The sequence below is a fragment of the Pagrus pagrus genome (assembly GCF_965226575.1).
Source record: "Pagrus pagrus genome assembly, chromosome: 5".
NCBI classification, from domain to species: Eukaryota; Metazoa; Chordata; class Actinopteri; order Spariformes; family Sparidae; genus Pagrus; species Pagrus pagrus.
Genome location: NC_140189.1, coordinates 15,312,037 through 15,331,794, shown reverse-complemented (window position 1 = coordinate 15,331,794; position 19,758 = coordinate 15,312,037). Strand labels below are relative to the sequence as shown.

Sequence of the window (19,758 nt, the reverse complement as noted above, 5' to 3'; positions counted from 1 at the left end):
GGTAGTTGGTCTGATTGGCTGTCTGTAAACTTATTTTGACCGTTGGTCAGTTGTAACAGTTCAATTCAATAAATGATCCATTACAAAAGGTATGATTCATCATTTGCAGGCCTTACAGGTGTAGGAGGATGGATAGATGGCAATAGGATCATTGCTGTAATGAATTATCTTGTGTGTTTTTTTATTTATTTATTTTTGTTCTGACTTTATTTGTTTTTAGGATACAGCTAGATATAACTGCTTTTTCTGACCTGGCTTTAAGACAGTATGACGAGAAGCACAAAGTACAGACTAATTTTAAGGTATATGTCAGCGAAGTGCACTTATCTCATGTTTCCTCCTCTAGGTAACTGCTCAAATCAATGAATCAGTTTTTGTTTTTGTTGCTGCCATGAGAACATCACATCTGCTGCGATAGTTTTATAAATTCTGCTGTCTTTGTAAAATCCATGGTGTGTCAGGGACAGAGGAGTCATGAGTCATGGCTTTAAGCTGCTCAAAAAACTGATGTGTGATCAGTATTCAGCAGGGTTTGCTCAATCTAAAAAAAGTATCTTGGTCCCAGCACCAACTGTAATTCTGTGTTGTTGCAAAGGAAATGTAGTCATAGTTCTTGTCTCTACCTAATAATGTGCAGAAACAGGTTGCAGTGACTCTCATAGGGTGCTTGCCTGTCCAATAGGACTTCCTCCAGGTTTCGTTTATGGTCCCATCTAACATCTCATCCCCCAATTTTGTACTTTTGACCCCACAGCTGCATTTCTCTCCTCTGCTTTTTCTATTGTTCTTCTTTCCACTAGACTAGAAAGAGGAAGGAGGAATTTAGATGGTGAGGTTAGCGTGCAGGGATGAGTCAGTGTGTCTTAAAATTGTGTTTGCATGTGTGTCGCAGGAACATAACCCATCACATAGTGTGTGATGCTTATTTTTATGTCTGTGTAACCTTACTGTACTTTATTTACATTAGCAGAGAGGTAAATACAAAGGCACTTGTGATCATTCAGCAACCTTAAAGGAGACCTATTACTCTTTTTCATTTTTACCTTTCCTTCATTGTTATATAGGCTCTTATGCATGAAGGGCCTTGAAAGTTAAAAAGAAGACAACACTGCTCCCGAAGTGCCGTCAGTCCCCGCTTTAATTCTGTGACTTTGTGACATCACATCATGTCACCATGTCATACATTTGCATAATTTATGGCTATATTCATGGTAGAAATGATGCTAACTAGAAGCTGAAATTATGACAGAGCCAAGCTAAGATGCTGTGATCGGGTCAGGGGTGTGTGAGCTGACCAATCAGGAGACTACAATACAGAGAATACAGTAGTGCTGCACTGGACAGTATGAGAAAACTGGTGTGTTTTAAGAGCATTAAAGCATGTAAACCTATTCTAGTTGTAACCCAAAATAAAATAATGAACCTGAAAATGAGCATAATGTCTTCTTTAATGAATCAAATATGTTTATGATTCTTTTACTGTTTATATCCAGCCCTATAACATGTTAGCTCAACGACTTTGACATAATAGTTTTATATTAAAACCATAGGCTACTTTTTGTCCAAGTCAGTTGTAAAGTCTTGCAAAACAGAGCTCACCTCTTGTAACAGGTTATATAAAGGTTAAGTGGTTTACTCTTTCATCTGTGGTTGTACAGGAGGAGGGGGGTACAGAAATAACCACATGAAATGACTACATGCTGGAAAGCAGCTTGGTGAGCGTCGACAGTCCAAATACAGGACGTCCCGCTGTTACCGAACTGATCTGCTGGCTCAGAGCCCTTCACTTTAATGCAGAGGAAGTCGTGTTGGCTGGGACACACAGGGCCATTGTAAAGCCAGCACTAGGAACGGTCTAATTCATCAGGAAAAGTCTGTCCTGTCGTGTGATGCTCCGCCCCCTACATCCTCTCCTGCGTGGAGCGATCACCCAGCCAGCCAAGAAAGTTCAAGGAAAAAAACTCAAAACACCCTCCCTGCCTGTTGACACCATGATGAGACAACGCCGCAGTTTAATTCATCCTCATCGTATCAGGCTGTAATTATGTATGACCTGACTTCCGACTCGTAGAAATTTGATTCGGCTTGAAGTTGGAGAGCGAACCGAGCCGATGGAGACTTTACCGACCACCGGGTGATGAGGCGGTCGGACCGTCGCGCGCCTTCAACCGCTGATTTCCAAGAACCGAGAGACGATGTGGAAAGAGGAATATGATGTTCACTTCGACTTTCTGCTGCAGCTCCTGTAAGTTTCACATCTACACAGACCTGGAATTGTTTGAAAACGTTTGCGTCCAAATGGGTGGGAACATTAACGTTATGCTGCGTGGCAAAATGGAAATAGTGAGCTGGACTCTAACTCTGGCAAAAACCACCATAACACTTCTTTAATATTAACTTTATCTACGACATCTGAGACCAACATTCAAAATAAAGTGACTTAAATGTATATTGTTGTAGGGTCTCAGTGCCTTCTAAGCCATATAGTGGATTTAGAGGATTTTGCTGGATTTTAAGACATTTTACTAGATAAATTACTTAAATTATTAATCAGCTATCTAAATTATGGCGGATTGTTTTTTGTCACGTGACTCCTCCATTAATAGATTATTGTTTCAGCTCAAGTTGAGGTTTTACAAATTTAGCCTGAATGATGCCTAATAGCTCTAAACTGTTATTTTCTCTATTGACTTGTACTTCGGACTGTGAGCAGCAGTTTTTGCAAAGTCAATATAAGAAATATATAAGTCAATCAGTCAATATAAGCCAACTTTTTGCTCATCATAGCCTCAAAAAGGTGTCAATAACAGTGTGAAAAACAAAATGTGCATGTGATGTGGCTACGTGGATGTAAGTTTGTGTCAGTTTTCGTGGCTGGAGGCGTTGTTGTTGCTAGTATTACATCAAAGAGTCAATTTTGCAACAGTGTTTTTTCAGAGACTGTATCAACAAGTCCCAGCAGATGACCTGTCTGACACACGCACAAGGAGCTCTTCCATGTGTGTGTGTTTATGTCTATCTCAGTCAGCTATTGATCAATGTTTATGAAAATGAACGAAACGTCTGTGAAATAACAGAATTTCATAATCCAGTTAATCCCATAATAGTTGACTACTCTGATTGAAGATACCAGTAAAACACCACCCCCCCATGCGCACACACACACACACACACACACACACACACACACACACACACACCTTACATGCGGACACACCTTGTAGGTGGGTACAGGCGATTCACAGCCAAAGAGATTAGCATGTGAGTCAGTGGCATGCACTATCATGCTCTATATCTCTGACACACTCATACACAGACTGAGTGTTGGTTCCAGCGAACATATGTGGCCTGGGGATACAGAGTTGTGCCTTTAGATGGACAAAATGGTTTACTGTGTGCCACTTGGCCCTCAGAAACACCAAGTGTCTTGGCACAAAGGGCCTGCGCTAGATATCTGACACTTCATATTGTGTCTCTCTCACTGTTATTGTTTGTGTGTGTGTGTGTGTGTGTGTGTGTGTTGGTTCTGTTATTGCCAGACAGCAGTGACTTGAGGGAGCCCGGCATCATTTTAGTCCCATGACTGATATGAGCTTTGAATGATTTATGAGGTCTCTCACTGAATTGATATGGTTGGACAAGCAAAAGCAATTTCGCTGCAAACACCAGGCTAGATATTGTTTTGATGGTTTACCACTGACTCATTTGATTTTGTGTGAGTCCGTATGTGTGTATTTGCACGTGTGTAGCACTTGTGCAATATGTATATATTCCCATCCATCCGTTTTCAACCACTTGACTTTCCCAGAGGTTAGGTGGGATATGTAGTTCATTGAGCAGGTTCTGGGTCTGCCCTGAGGTCTCCTCGCCTTTGAACATGTCCAGAATACATCTTGAAGGAGCCGTACAGGAAGCTTTTTAATCAGATTCCCAAACCACCCCAACTGGCTCCATGTCCACAAGATGGGTTTACTCTTTCCGGATGCACAAACTGCCCACCCTGTCCCCAAGGAACAGCCCGGGCACCCTGCGAATGCATTCACCAGACATTATCAGCGATCTTATTATCATTCTTGGCAGTGATGCTAGATAAGGTGGAGGAGTCTGCATGTAGAGGGAAGGGTTTATGTGTCCCTGTGACCCTGGAAACTGTGTTGTTGGGGGCAATAGCTCCTTGTAGGGTCTCCCAAGGCAAATTGGTCCGAGGTCAGGGGCCAGATGAAGAGTAGATCTAAAGAGCCTAATGAATCAGCCAAGACAGGACAACGTGACCTTGCCTGGAGCAGGGAAGTCAGGGCCCTTTGTAGATTTCAGCTTTAGGGGTGGAGTGCGTAGTCAACCATTTAGCATGTGGAGGCAGAGGGCTGACTCCTGGAAACTGGTTGTTGTTTCTGTTTTTGTTTATTTGTCAGTCTTTAGTGTCAGTCTGTTTTTTCCGATGCCTGTTTCCGACAGCCTTAGTGTAGTCCACAATCCCTTTACTTCTTCTTCTAGCACAGGACACTGCTGCTTCCGTTGTATCCACGGTAACCAGCAAATCCCTTTCGACAGCAGTGCGTAATGTATTGAATTTGTGAGGGTAATGCAATTGTGCTGATCAGATTATGCAAAAAACATCTGAATCATCTGGCGGGAATGCTGACGGTGCCGCGCAAATGCACACACAGGCAGGAAATGAGCAAGTTCTATTTAGACTGATAGAGGTGAACGTGTGTAATCTCTCTAGAGATAAAAAAGATTGTTTTCTATTTTGTACTGATATGCTGATAAATACAACAATGGAGTGCAATATATGTTTCCTTTCAAAATGGATGATATTAAATGTTGCAGCAAGTGTTTGATCATTTGATGTTTTGTCTGTTGGGACTGGGTGGGATGATTGCATAATGGACACTGTAAATAAGATGTGAAGAAAGCACAGCGTAGAAGCAAAAGTAACAAATGTTTTTTTAACTAGTAATTAAAACCGTCTGCACTGGGAGTTTCAAGCACAATAAAAAAGCTAATTAACTTTCCACTGATGGACTGTGGTGGGTACCAAAGTATAGAGTGCAAAGCAGCTCAATATCTCGTTCAAACTACCTCAGTCGTCATAAATAAATAAGTAGGGCACTAATTAATACTCCGCATTGATTCTCTCGCTTCTCTTGATGACACTTGAACAGTTATACAGAGTGTGAGGCCTTGGCCTGATTAGTTCATCACACTGTGTCCCTCAGCAAGACACTGTATGCAGTGATGGCCTCAATTCTTAATGTTAAGTCTGCTGGTATCCTTTTGTTTTTAGTTGAGTAAGCTATCATTGGTTCTATAAACATCACTTCAAAATAATCAACTCAGTCATAGGGCTGCAGAATATGGTAAAAAAATAAATCATATCCCAATTATTTTGACAGATATCACAATTGCAATATGATTCATGATTTGTAGGAATGATAATTTTTCACAACCTTTGTCATTTTAACCTAAAGAAAAGGGCTGTTTGTTGGGGTCTGTACTAGGGTTGCCATTGTGTCACTGATAACACCAGGCTTTTTACAAGAAAAGATGCTCAGTATCAGTAGAATGCTGTATTAAAAAAAGTAAAACGTGTGGTCTGGCGACCATGTTTTCTTACATCTGGAGATCAAGGTTTGTTGGCTAGGACATCTTTGCAGCAGTACAGCACTTGACTATGAAGCTGTTTTGTCAAGACATTTTACTTTTATTAAAATATTGCTGCTTCTTTGCTGTCGATAATATTTTGATTAATTGTTCAGCCCTAATCAATAACATTGCAAGTGCTTTGAATCTTTTTCCTCTTGTGTTAAAATGTGTCTCCAAATAAAAATGGGTGGCAGCTAGCGAAGATCTAGCGAAGCTGTAAGAGCCTGAAAGAAATCTGGTTTCATAATCATCACCAATATTTTACAATTCACTGTATTTAAACAAGATTTTTAAGGCATTTCAGTATGAAACTATACTGTATTACATTTTCAAAGCGAGGGATTATGACTTCAAACAGGGTTTGAAATGTTCAAGGATATCCATCATTCATGCAGACTTTGCATGTCATTACTTGGCAATAAAAGCTGCATGTTTGCTCCTGCGCCTTCAACTGCTTGGCAGCTCATTTTATTTTTTCTTAAACTTAACTACTCCTGCAGGGGTGATTCAGAACATTCAGTCTTCTGCAGAAAACGCCCTGCTTCGCAGTCAAACAGATACACCCATTCACAGCTGAGATAGGCAGCCCAGTGATGAGCATGAAATTGACAATTTACTTGTTCAGTCTGAGGCTGGCTGTTTTGCCCAAAGGCAAGTTGTTGAGGCCACAGAGAGCACGACTTGTTAACTGTATGGATCTGTATAAATTTAAAGCTCACTTCTCTAACTTCCAGGTGACATTTGCCTGAAAAAGAGGTTTTAGTTTTTATATTGCAGCACTTTAATTCAAATTATGTTCGAGGTTAAGAGTGAGATTAGCTGAGCTTTTTGGAAGAGATTGGGGCAGGTGAAAGCTGCTTCTGAATTATAATCAGCCTTTAGATTCAGTGCATTAAAGTAGGATATTAAGTGATGGTGAAACTGGGTCAGTGGCATAACAAGTCATTTAAACCTCATTTGACTTTTTGTTTGTGTGTATGCGAACATATGTTTGTGTAATTGAGTTTTCTGCTCATCAGTTCTGTTTCCTCTGTCTCATTTGAAGTGAGTGGGCATGTAACAATGGACATGTGTTCCCTTCATTAACCTATCCACCTGCGTGTGTGTCTTGGTGTGTGTGTATGTTCTCCCCTCCTCCAGCGATGCCAACCTCACAGACGTGCTGTCTGACTCAGACGAGTGCGATTTGGGCAGTCTGGAGCGTTTGGAGCGCGGCAGCACTGACACTCTGGCCAATGGCTGCCGAGCCGACTGTGAGGCCGCCAAGAGGCTGGCCAAGCGCCTCTATCACCTCGAGGGCTTCAAACGCTGTGATGTGGCCAGACACCTGGGCAAGAAGTGAGCACGCACACACAGATGCACACACATAATGACTGATGGACTGACCAATCACCAGACGCAGAGGAAAAATGTTGACATAGTCACATATGTTCGGTATTTAAACATCTTTCCGCACATGTATTGATGAGATATGATGTATATGTAGATGCACCGGATTGATCTATGAACACATAATCAAACCCATCTGCACAAGCTAACCTCATTTCTTCTCTGATACAGTAAGAAAATGTTTATATAACAGATTCATGCGTCTTCAGTGCCACGTCAAAGTGCTGATGCTCTCTTCTCTCTCCCTGCAGTAATGAGTTCAGCCAGTTGGTGGCATCAGAGTACCTGAGTTTCTTTGATTTCTCCGGCCTGTCGCTGGATCGAGCCCTGAGGTAAATGCACACTCAGCACTTGGGAGTGATGAGTTTGTGATGTAGACATCGATACACATGCGTGCGTCTGTGTATTCTCCACTTTGCCTCTTCAAAAGGCATTAGCTCAGTGCTAATCAAGCTGTCGTGTTGAGCACAGTAAGCCAGTGGCGCTGACAGCAGTGGAGTGCATCACTGCCTTGTACCTGACATGTTGCTGTCCCGAACTGCTGCCTTCAGCTCAGGGTTGCTCAGTTAGGAGGCTGTGTGTGTGCACTTTAGACAGGGCCAGATTATCTTACTGATTTTAGAAAGTAAAATGTAACATTGTACAAGCCTGGTTAATGACGGTTACTGCCTGCAGTAATCTGACTGTACAGAAAGTCTTTCAATCAATATTCTTGTCTTCATCTTAATTATAAAATCAAGAGAGGAAGCATTAATGTAGGGCTGAAAACAACAATTATTTTGATTATTGATTAATCTGAAGATTAAAATAAAAAAGAGTAAATGATAACCACCATTTTTACACCTTAAAGTGTGTATACAGGTCTTGGGGAGCACTAATGCATATGTAACAGAAGTAGTATAAAGCCTTTTGTGGCTATAGAGTAAGATGCATGTAATCTGATAAATTGCCTTCAGTCATGTCACTCAGTGAATACATTGCATTGTGGGTAATGTAGGCACCAGATTTTGAAAAGGAAGAAGAATATATGGGTCAGCTGTCAGCTAGACCAGTGGACTGCTTTTCAAAACCTGGTGCCTACATTACCCACGATGCAACGTTCAAAGTCACGTCTTTACATGTTTTGTTTTGAAGCTGGATTGTAGAAGCTGGAACCAGCAAATATTTAGTGTAATATCGAAGTAGTTGCAGACTATTTTTCTGTCAATGGACGTACCGATTGATAGACTGTTTGTTTCAAGTCTACATTAATGTTTCACATCAGAATGTACAGTATGAAAGGGGGACTGCAGCCAGTGTGAAATGTGTTGAGTCTGCCAAACAGTTACAAAATCAAACCCATTTATTTGCAGTTGAAAAGTGCAGCCAGTTAACACACACACACAAAGACAAAAGGTGACATAATCCTCCCTTATGACAACATACCACTGAGTATGTGACCTTTTTTAAGTTTTTAAAAGCGGGCGTGACAGTTAAAGTTTTTCTCACAGTCAAATGTTTCATAAGATATCCAACGAGGCTGTCAGTTCCGCTCCTCTGCAGATTCTCTTTACTGCCAGAAGTGATTTAAATCACTCCTTTTCCAGAGAAGCATTACTGGGAAACATTTGACCTCCTGTTGACCTCGGGGTGTCGTTTGTGTGCATATGACAGGAACTTCTTAAAGGCCTTCCCACTGATGGGAGAGACCCAGGAGAGAGAGAGGGTCCTCGTACATTTCTCCAGACGCTTCTGCCACTGCAACCCACAGACTCCCACCTTTGAAGGTCAGAGTCGTGAGGCTGGTGGTGAGGATGATGAGGATGGCATCAATGGTAAATAAAAATAATACTAAGAGGAAAAAAATAAGCTGTGCCAAATATCACCATAAATCTAAATTGATTTTACATTACGATGTCGGTTTTCTTTGATGATCCCAGTTAAACAAACATCTGTGACTGCAGCTTATTTACACACTGCTGCTTGCATAAAGCTTCAAATGTGACCGTGAAAAATGTAAATACTGAATCAATCCAGAACAGATACAGCACTGGATGAGATTATATTAGCATGGAGGCTGTTTATGATGTGTGGTTTGTGTCTGCATGTGATATAAAGGAATGTGTGACATTACATTCACGTGCATTTGTGTGACATTGTCTTGTTGCAGACGGAGCCCACACATTAACCTGCGCCCTCATGCTACTCAACACAGATCTGCACGGACATGTACGTACTGGAGTTCTCCATCTTACTGCTGCTGCAAGATACCTGTTTCTCTAATCCTCCTGCAGAACAAAGTATAAACACGGTCTTTTGTCAGCGGTGGCAGGTCTCAGCTCACATCTCCTCCTCCATCTATTTCTTCTTCTCTCCCTCTACCCTTTCCTCTCTCTTTCCCTCTCCTCCACGGCCTACTTTCTGACCTGTTTCTGTCTCTCTCCTCTCCTCAAACAGTCTCATCTGCTCAGTTTAAACTGGAGCACTGTGCTCTGGCCAACATAACACATTCAGTATCGTAGGCCCCTGTGCTGTGATTTTCCTCGACCCTCCTGCTCAAGTCCACTCAGTCCATGCTAATAGTGCTTTTAATGACTATTTCTCCTCTAATATCCTTTCTCTCTTTTCAATGTCCTTTTCCTCCCTTTCAAATCCTCCCCCCCGCTAACCAAATCTGGCCCTCTGGTCCCTGTCTGCCCCTGCAGGTGGTAAGTATAGTTATAGTACTAACACTGTCCTCACTGACATCTATGCCTCCTCCTGTCAGCTAACAATAGCATTTAAGTCATACAGTAGTTTTGAAACTGATATCGTATTAGGCTTGTAATAAAGGAATCATACCAAGTAATATATTAACTTTTTAAAAATTATTGTCCAGTGACACAAATGTATTTGGCTGCGTAAGTATTGTTTACCACATAGAAATATTCAATAGCTGATTGTGTTGATATTTATTCTACTTCCAATCGATTGCAGTAGTTATTAGCTGTATTAAATGCAACTGATCTGTCCCTTTTTCCTGTCCACTGCTACTAATCACAATATTGAATTGAATTTTAACTATTTTAATTTTGAAGAGGCTACATGTTTTAAAATATAAGATTTTAACTTAGTGAGAATGTACCGTCTCGCTACCTTTGCATGAAAATATGTATTAAAGCAACATTATGTAGAAATTGGCATTTTGTGCAATTTGGCGCCCCCTACAGTTTCTGAGTTCAACACCACTGTGGTAAATACAAATCCCAGCTCTGTAACAATCTGTCAGACGTAATGTAGGTGCTAACTACAAACAAAACTCATTACGTCATAACAATGTTATGTGTTGAAAACTTGTGTGTTGAAGTAAACATGTATGTAACGCTGTGATCCTACCCTCTCACTGAAGTTACACAGTGCAGAAACAAGTGACAGCTGAGACAGACACCATTCACCGTATTACAGGACACTGAACCACCAACATGATTTTGGCAGCTGTTATTTTAAGGTTAAAAAAAGTTACATAATGTTGCTTTTAATACTAAACTGAGTAGTTCATGAGGTTGGACTGTGGCTGTGAACTACACCACGTTCATTATTCGGTGGATATTATGAGTAGATGGAGCATACAACACGTCATGACACATGTTATTTTGTACTTTCCTAAAAAAGGGAACTGGGTTGTCTCGTCTGTTACGTGGCCTCCTCAGAGGAAAATGTGAATAAAAAGCCACGAACCAAATACTTTTTTTTTTTCTTTTTCTGTAACAGCAGTGGGTCTATTCAGTTTTAATTCTAAAATATGTGTCTGTGTAGGTAACAGGCCTGGTTCTGGCAGAGAGGGGAATTAATACACAAACACCTACCTATGTTTTCACCCTCTAATGATGCATCATAATTAGAGGTTAAGACCCAAGGAGAGCTGACACTGTATAAGCTCTAATGGAGGTGGAGCCACACTCACCATCATCACCGCCACCACCACCACCAGTAGAACCAGCAGCATCACACTGCCACCCAGTGGACAGTTGCAAAGCTGCATTCTTAAAATGGGTTGAAATTATCAGCTGCTTTGGGATTTGAACATTCGTCTAGACACTGAGCCGAACTAAAGATTGATCCAAACGCACAACAAATCAAGGTGAGGTTTAATCCTAAATGTATAAACTTATTTCTGTCTGTCTGTTATTCTCTCCTTAGAACATTGGGAAGAAGATGTCCTGCCAACAGTTCATCAGTAATCTCGACGGTCTCAACGATGGCAAAAATTTTCCTAAAGACTTATTAAAGGTGTGGATGTACTTCTTAGTCTCAGAATTGAAGCATGTCTTCACATTCCTGTTCTGAAATAAAAGAAATCCAAGAAAAAAGATGTTTAGAATTCCTCTCTTTTATCGCTTTGCCCACACAGATCTTGTATAACTCAATCAAGAATGAGAAGCTGGAGTGGGCCGTGTGAGTATTCACTTTGTGTCCATCACAAGGGAAAGTATTTGGAGTGCGCAAGTTTTGTTAGAAGTACACTTGAATGTGTGCTGCTCAGGTTTATCTGAATGGGTATTTGTGTGTGCAGTGAGGAGGAGGAGCTGAGGAAGAGTCTGTCGGAGCTGGTGGAGGAGCAGTGTGAGGGCGGGAGTAAGCGTGTTGCCAGGGTAACGGACGGCAGTAACCCTTTCATCGCTATCCCCATTCTCTTAAACGCCGTCACCTACAAACACGGAGTGCTGACCCGCAAGAGCCACGCCGACATGGATGGCAAGCGCAGTGAGTGATCATATACATGGACACACACACACACACACATATTTGACTGAAGTTACCACATTTCTTATAAGTTACTGTAAATATGTACGACATGAATAAGTATGACATTAGAGGTCTTGTTCTTTTCCAGCCCCAAGGGGTCGCCGTGGCTGGAAGAAGTTCTATGCGGTTCTGAAGGGGATGATCTTGTATCTCCAGAAGGTACCGCATCTCATCTTCTGCTCTGTTACCATAGAAACACACATCCACCACCGCTGTCATTGCGGTGGTGGGTGCTGCTAGCTGCTCTGCTCTGTGTGTGTGCGCTTGTGTGTTTGAGAGGGAGTGAGCTAGAAAGAGCATTAAGAGAGGAAATGAGGCTTAGCTGCTCTACTGTGTGTTTGTCTCCCCCTGCTGGTAGAGAGGCTGTACTGACCCCATGTAAGGTTGTGAGAATTTAGGCATTTGGATGTTACAGATACACAGAGTCAGAGTTTTTATAGTTTCTGCTTTCGTTTTGTTTTTCATTTTTGTTTTCAATTCAGTTCCTTACAGAGTGGTTTTGCCCCCTTCAGTTTAGTTGTTATTGTTTAAAATATAAAATATACTGGGGCGAGATTTAATAAGCTCAGAACAGGTATTACAATAATTATAGCATCCTCAGTCTCAGTAAATATTTGCACCAATGCATGTTGTGTTGACAAATTTGACCAAAACTTAAGACATTTCCTGGATATTTTATTTAAGTTAATTTTAATTAAAGTACACAGTATCATTAAATAAAATATTTGATTTTAATTTTAGTTACCTAAATTGTTTTGTCCACATGTAGTTCTAGTTCAGTATAATAACCTTGCACTGAGTATCAGCTACTTTTTCTCTGCTATAAGAGACAAAATTACTAAATGGACTGAAACATAACAGCGTTAACAGGCTCCAAAACATCAGACCTGCAATTTATGTTTGCCTGTTGGTTTTTTTTGTTGCCTGCCCAGGACGAGTACAAGCCTGATGCCGACATTTCAGAGGTGGACTTGAAGAACGCAGTGCGGATCCACCACGCTTTAGCCACTCGGGCCACCGACTACAGCAAGAGAGCCAACGTACTGAAGCTCAAAACCTCGGACTGGAGGGTCTTTCTGCTGCATGCCCCGTAAGTCTCCCAATCCGAATTTGAGATGTTTTTTACGCTTTCAGAAAGTTAAAACTCCAAAATACAAGAATTAAAATGGAAACAATGGAATGTTTCTGTTTATACTGAGATGTTTGTTTACATATTACTTTGCATTCATGGAAGGATGGGGATGATGATGAGCTGTTTCTATGTCTCACCTCCTCCATAAGAGTTTATAAAGTACCGAATAATGCACATTGAAAGGATTTCTTCAGGACACTGACAAATAGCTATTTAGATCTTCAAAAGAAATAGTTGTGATACCTGAATTCAAACACAGTTGAACAGATAGGAATTTGTGTAGGTTTGTCATTTTGATAAAATCAAACTTGCAAGTGTGAAGTATGAATCAAACTCTTCTTGAAGGTCATACAGCCTTCTGTGTGTTTGCAAGTTATATAAACTCAGTCTGGAGTTCTGCTTCTGTGGGCAAGCAACAATCAAAACTAGTTTAAAAAATCACAGTTTCTTTGCCTAAAAAGCCAAATTACATTTGAGATAAAAATTATGAATTATATTCACTCAATAGTTGATGCGACTTAGAGAGGATGACATGATTTAACTTAAATTGTGTGAATTTGAAATATTTTCTCTTTTGTTTTTGTGTGGAGCCAGTTCAATGTACTGGGCTTTTTCTTGTAGGAGAACCCAAAAACTGAATTGATAACAAAATAATTATCAATTGAGTAATTATCATTGTACACACTCACCTGCTGTCATCCCCCCCCCCTCACTCTTCTCTCCCTCTCGATCTCTCCAGGAGTGAGGAGGAGATGATGTCCTGGATCTTCCGGATAAACCTTGTGGCGGCACTGTTCTCCGCTCCGGCCTTCCCTGCCGCCATTGGCTCCATGAAGAAATTCTGTCGGCCAATCCTGCCGTCCTCATCCACCAGACTCAACCAGGTACACACACAGACACACAAATGATGACATACCTAAGGAACAGGAGCATCACACTCTACTGGCTTATATTTACTCTAGACACATAAAGTAAGATTGTAAATATTTAGTTGATATTTTGCATTGTACATAATATACAGTTGATCGACGCAGCAGCATGTACAATCCCTCCTATTAAACATCTCTGGGCATTTTCACATATTCTATTTGTGTCTGCTTACATCTGATTGGCTGTGTTGGGGGTCTTCCGGTTTTTCTCTGGCCTGTGATTGGTGCAGGAGGAGCAGCTGCTGAGTCATGAGAGCAAGCTGAAGCAGATGAGCCTGGAGCTGGAGGAGCACCGGAAAAACGCGCCCTCAGCCGACCCCAAAAGCCGCGAGTGGGAGGAGTTCCGGCTCAAAGAGCACTACCTCACGTACGAGGTACAGGCTTTATACGGATTTCCCCAATTTGCCTGTTTTTTATTTTAATTTGGTCTTTTTTACGAAGTTAAAGGGCAGCTAAAAATCATGACAGATTGCCAGTGTCACTGCTTTTTTCTCTTCATACTCATTCTGTTTTAGTGCATTAATAATAATTTAACATGTAATTTCTATACATTTTTATAGTAGCAAGCAAGACATTCATTTTACACACAGTAACTCAAGCTTCAACTGCTTCTTTTATCAAATTTAAACCATGCAAATGGAATAATAGATGGAGCTTTTGTTTCAATCGGTCAGTCCTCATATTAATGCCTTAATCAAGCAAAGTTTGAAATATAAATTAAAGCTAACATAAAAAAGCCAGTTCTGAGGTGACAGGCTCTTGTTTCATCTTCTTTTTATCTCACTTTCCCTCTCCCCCTCCCCTCTGTCTGAGCAGAAGACTCGGTATGAGACGTACATCAGCCTCTTGCAGGCCAAACTCCGCGCAGAGACAGACGACCTTGAGAAGATCGAGGCCAGCGTGATGGGTGGCCTGATCATGGAGGGTGGCCTGTCCGGCCGCGAGTGCCACCTCCGCAAGACGCAGTCCTCCCCGTCCATCAGTCAGGCTCATGGCGGGCTAAATGGGAGGGCTGCTGTCCCGGGACAGAGGAGCTGAGGGGAGGAAGGAGGACCAGAGACCACAAAACAACATCCCTCCAAGCCAAACTAACTCAATCTTCCAACTTCTTTTTTTATTTTGTTCATGTTTTGTGTTTTGGGTTCCTCCGTTCCTCCTGACTGTCATTTCCTTCCCAGAATTTATCAACCCTGGTGATAAGTTTCTGTCCTTTAGCAATAGATGAAGGAGATGAAGCGCTTGATACCCGACAAGTGACCCCGCCAAACCTCAGTTCTTTGAACTTTTGTTATTGCACATGAAATTGATCATGACTGATCACTATTTATACCATCGTCAGTATTATTTTGAAATGAAACTCAGAGCAATGCAGTCGTCTTTAGTTGAAATGTGTTTTTAGTTACGAGCAGAACTTTGAGTAATTTATGTATTATTTTAAGGCCAGATGGAGAACAAAGAGAGCCAGACTGGTTTGTCTTTGTCCTCTCTGTCCTGTCCTCGTCCTGCAGTCAGATGGAGATGGTACTACTGTAGCATTTTGGCCTTTTTTTTTTTCATTCATGTTTACACACGAAGCCGCTCACAGGCGCGTGTATGGACCTACAGTACAGTATGGGTGGAGTGCGGCGAGTGAAGATACAACATATCTGACCCAGAGCTACAAAAACTCTCAAAAGAACTTCTCAGAAGGCTCAAGTCCCTGCCATGTATAGCATATTTATTTATTTATTTAAGTCTACAAACCTTTATTCACCCCAGGACGGGTTTACACAGAGCATGCTCGCTCTTTTTTCAGCAGTTTCTTTCTTGACATTCACACAGTCAAATGCATCTCTAAGTGTGAAGGAGCTGCCAAGAGGAGCAGCCGCGGTTTGGACTGATCACCAAGCTGTTCCAGCAGAGGAACTGGAGGTTGAGTGCCTTACTCAAGGGCACCTTGACACTAGCTGTTGAGGGATTTGGAGCGTGTTAGTTAGTCGCTTGTCAGAGAGATCACAAGTCTGTCTCTGTGAATTTTTTAAGCTGCCGCTACCCCAAATACTGACGTGTTGATTCTGTTTTGTTTTTCTAACAACTCTCAAATCTAGAGTGAAGAGGAAAACATTATGTGACTGAATTAAAGCACTGTGCCATGTTCTGTTTTATCCTCCAAACTACTCCTCTTATGTCACAAAAGGGTGAGCTGATATGTAACAGTATATGTTTGGGTGTGTGAAGATCGAAATGGAGGGCAGAACAGTAAAAGTGTGGGCAGGAGGCGGGTCAGCATGTGTGTGTGCATGCTCTTTTTAACTGGTTCCGGTTGAGATGTTGAAGCTGTAGGCAACAGGGAGGAGTAAATATAGCAGGGTCCTGTTTTTGTATGAAGAATTTATCGAGCACGTTTGGTGAGAAACAACCCAATGGCCTTCTGCTGAAAAAGACAGCCGTCACAATCAGGCCTGGATCTCTCAAAAGCACCGTCAGCTCAAAGGATGACAGAAGATGTAGCTTTAGCTCTTCTAACAGAACATCTAACCAAACTGTGTTCTGATTCATGGACCTATCATGGCTTGTTTGGCCTCCTATTGGGCATTTACCAGTACTTGTGAGGGACAGACTCATAATCGGATCTGATTTTCAGCATTTTTCCAATTATTCATTACTGTGAGTTTTTTCTTGTAATTGCAGATAAAATAATATAAAAATGTGCTACTTTGGCTCTGAGGCAGCATCCTCGCTGTCTGTAGTCTCTATCAATATCCCGCCCACAACTGATTGGTTACACGTCACGAGTAATGACCTGTCAACACTGAATAATCTGTTCTTAAAAATAACAAGTAACTAAGGTTATTTTAAATTTAGTGGAGTGGAAGTATAAAGTAGCAAAAAATGGAAATACTCAAGCAAAGTACAAGTATCTCAACATTGTACTTAAAGGGGAATTCTGGTATTTTTAAACCTGGGCCCTATTTTTACTTGCTTCGGTTTGTAAGTGACTCATACTAAGCGAAAGTCCTGGAATCAGTCCAGTAGATCGTCTCAGCTGGCAGCCACAACACGGCTATAATGGCTGCAGTGTAATCCATTGTTGCAACAATGACGGTCAAAGTTACGTCCACAAAAGTGCTGGTTTTTGCTAATTACAGGCTGAGGTTGTTATTCTGAAGTTGTGTCTGAAGACATTACAGGAACATTGTTACTACAGAGATGGACCATTTGTTTAAACAATAAGATCCTTGTGTGTTTGTAACCAAAAACACAAGTCGAGGAGAAGTCTGGTTTTGAATTCTTGCAAGATGTGAGTTGTTGCAGGAATATGACAGTGAAACATGAGAGTTACGGTTGGAGGGACGAGTTTGGAGTTTTTCTGGAGGAACTGACTGCAAGATTTAAGTTGTAAGGCATGACTGACTAACTGATGATTTCCAGAGACGTCTTGAATAATACTTGTTTTTGGTTACAAAAAGGATTTCACTCTTGAATAAAAAAGGTCTATCTCTGTAGGAAACGTTCCCTAATGTTGTCAGACATTTAAATTAAAACCTCAGCCTGTCAATGGCAAAAACAAGCACTTTTGTGGACATGACTTTGACGGTCGGAGTTGCCCCAAAGGATTATATTGAGGCCATGTTGCGGCTGCCAGCTGAGGCGACCTGCTGGACTGATTCACTAAGTATGAGTCATTTACACACCCGAACTTGTAAATATGGGGCCCTGGTTTACCCTTTAAGTACAGTAACTACCTTTAAGTACAGTACATTTTAATCGCTTCCAAATATCAGTTATTGCTCTCCTCGATCACGAATAATTGGTTTCGATATCTGTATCAGCCCTAAAAAAACAAGAACAACAAATCTGTCAGTCCCTCGTACTGGTGTGTTTCTTCTACTGTCATCCTTCCTAACGGGTGAAGATGTTTTTGGTAAAACAGGCCTCGGCCTTTTTTGGACAGAGACCGGCTGATTGGAGAGTGCAGCAGCAGGACTGCTCCAGCTTAACGTGCTAAAGTCAAGAGACCTGGACTGGAGAGGGGAACAGCAGAGAAAAAAACTCCACCAGCAGAGTAGCCATCAAAACATCCTCCACATGGGTGAGGAGGAGGAGGAGGAGGAGGAGAAAAGACTTGTTTTCTAAGAAGAAGAGGCCGGTTTGGTTTTCTAAGTAATGCCGTCTCTGCCAGCCAAGAATAGGCAAAACAGTCGTCCAGCACACATTTTTCCAAACAGAGGAACAGAACATATTAAGCCTGTTTCTCGTGGAAGGAGGACTTGTGTTATGTGAGAAAGTGGTGATGTGGTGGGAGGGGTGGCGCTACCGCTGTTTGTGAGCACCTTAATTCATCCCAAACACACACACACACGCACACACGCACACAAACACACCTTTCCTCTTTCTACGTAATTTGCTTATGACACAACTGTAGATCAGTGAGCTTAGTGCCCCCTCAGTCAGCCTCGGTGTGGCACAGAGGCATGTTGACATAACCAGAGCTGTGGATATCAAGCATATGAACTCTCATATCTTTGCTCTGGTCACAGTGCTTCTGCTGCTTCGTATATCATATTAATAGTGACTGACGGGGTCTGAGATCCTTTCGGGACTTGGCTGGAAACCTGGAATCACAGCTGGAATCGTGGATCCTTGTACAGACCAAAACGCTGAAGTGGAGCTGAGTTTTCAGAGAGGAAGTACCGTTTTATAAAGCTGTATTGTTAGGATAAATAACTGCTTTCTTACAGGGAGACTTCCCCTTATAGTCACTTTGGCTGTCGTGCTAACCATTGTTTCCCGATGTTCTAGGGTAGGCCTGTGCTGTAATATAGGATTGTGACGAAAAAATATTTGTTGATTGTTATGTTTTATTTAAAAAATGACAACTTCGGCACTTTGATGTCAGCATTGAATCTGTCTTTTTGTTTGTATATCGGAACTGTTTTTTGACAGGATGCTCATACTATGTAAAGGACATATTTACTGAATATTTAGTCTGTGCTTCATAAAGTAAGCTTTTATACAGATGGTTGTGGTTGTGATTTATTAACATTGTCAACTGCTAAACAAAGGTTACCTGAGTAACCTGCAATGCAACATTTCCAACATGGGTAAATGCATTGGAAGATGCTTATGAAAATGTGCAGCCTAAAGCAGACGTTCCCATACTTAAGAATAACGCAGTTCAATTTGAAATCAGAAAATCTTCTGGGGCCCAAAATATTAATCACAACTCTGATAAACGAATGAGACGACCATGAAGTGTTTCCCTAAACATAAATGAAGAATAACACCTGATTTTACTCCCTTGTTTTATCAGCTCTGACTATTCCTCAAGTAAATATTTGGTCATAAATATGTTATGGTCATTTTTAACTTAATTACAATATAGAAAATTAAATTAAATTCAGTGTAATGTAAGTGATGTCTTCAGCCCACCTGCGGTACCTTCACGGCCGGCACTAGCCTAAAGTTTAGCCTAAATTAAAAAACTAAATTCAAAAGCATAAAACAGCTGTTAACTAGAGCAAAGCTGTGAGCATTCAAGTACCCAGTCAGTCTGTGAGAGCATAGACTATCTGAGATCCTGAGACAAGACACCCTTACAGTATGTATCTCGGCACAGGGCTGATACCAAAGTAAAAATTCACAAAGAAAGGCTTAATATGGTATTTTATGTTATAGCATAACTTCACAAAAGCACATAGATATTGGTATAAATTTGTCAGTGTAACATTCATAGCTTTTGCAAAAAAAAAAAAAAATGTGTGGAGCAGCTTCCAGGAAATCATGGTGCAACTGTATCTAACCCCCTGTACTTTTAATGAATCACATTCAAACTTAAAAGCAACATTATGTAGAAATTGGCATTTTGTGCAATTTGGCGCCCCCTACAGTTCAACACCACTGTCGTTAATACAAATC

The 19,758-nt window shown here is 41.3% G+C and overlaps 1 protein-coding gene across 1 annotated transcript in view; it reads left to right on the top strand.

Moving 5' to 3' along the window:
* psd2 (pleckstrin and Sec7 domain containing 2) overlaps nt 1-18,858 on the top strand; it is a 37,870-nt gene extending 19,012 nt beyond the window's left edge. The window contains exons 4-15 of the mRNA XM_084353299.1: nt 6,787-6,984; nt 7,287-7,367; nt 8,689-8,849; nt 9,185-9,243; nt 11,194-11,283; nt 11,405-11,448; nt 11,567-11,757; nt 11,888-11,958; nt 12,732-12,889; nt 13,671-13,815; nt 14,091-14,234; nt 14,677-18,858. Coding sequence (XP_084209425.1) covers nt 6,787-6,984; nt 7,287-7,367; nt 8,689-8,849; nt 9,185-9,243; nt 11,194-11,283; nt 11,405-11,448; nt 11,567-11,757; nt 11,888-11,958; nt 12,732-12,889; nt 13,671-13,815; nt 14,091-14,234; nt 14,677-14,898 — 1,564 coding nt within the window. The 3' untranslated portion in view covers nt 14,899-18,858. The remainder of the gene's footprint in view (nt 1-6,786; nt 6,985-7,286; nt 7,368-8,688; nt 8,850-9,184; nt 9,244-11,193; nt 11,284-11,404; nt 11,449-11,566; nt 11,758-11,887; nt 11,959-12,731; nt 12,890-13,670; nt 13,816-14,090; nt 14,235-14,676) is intronic.
* Nucleotides 18,859-19,758: the final 900 nt, after the last annotated feature.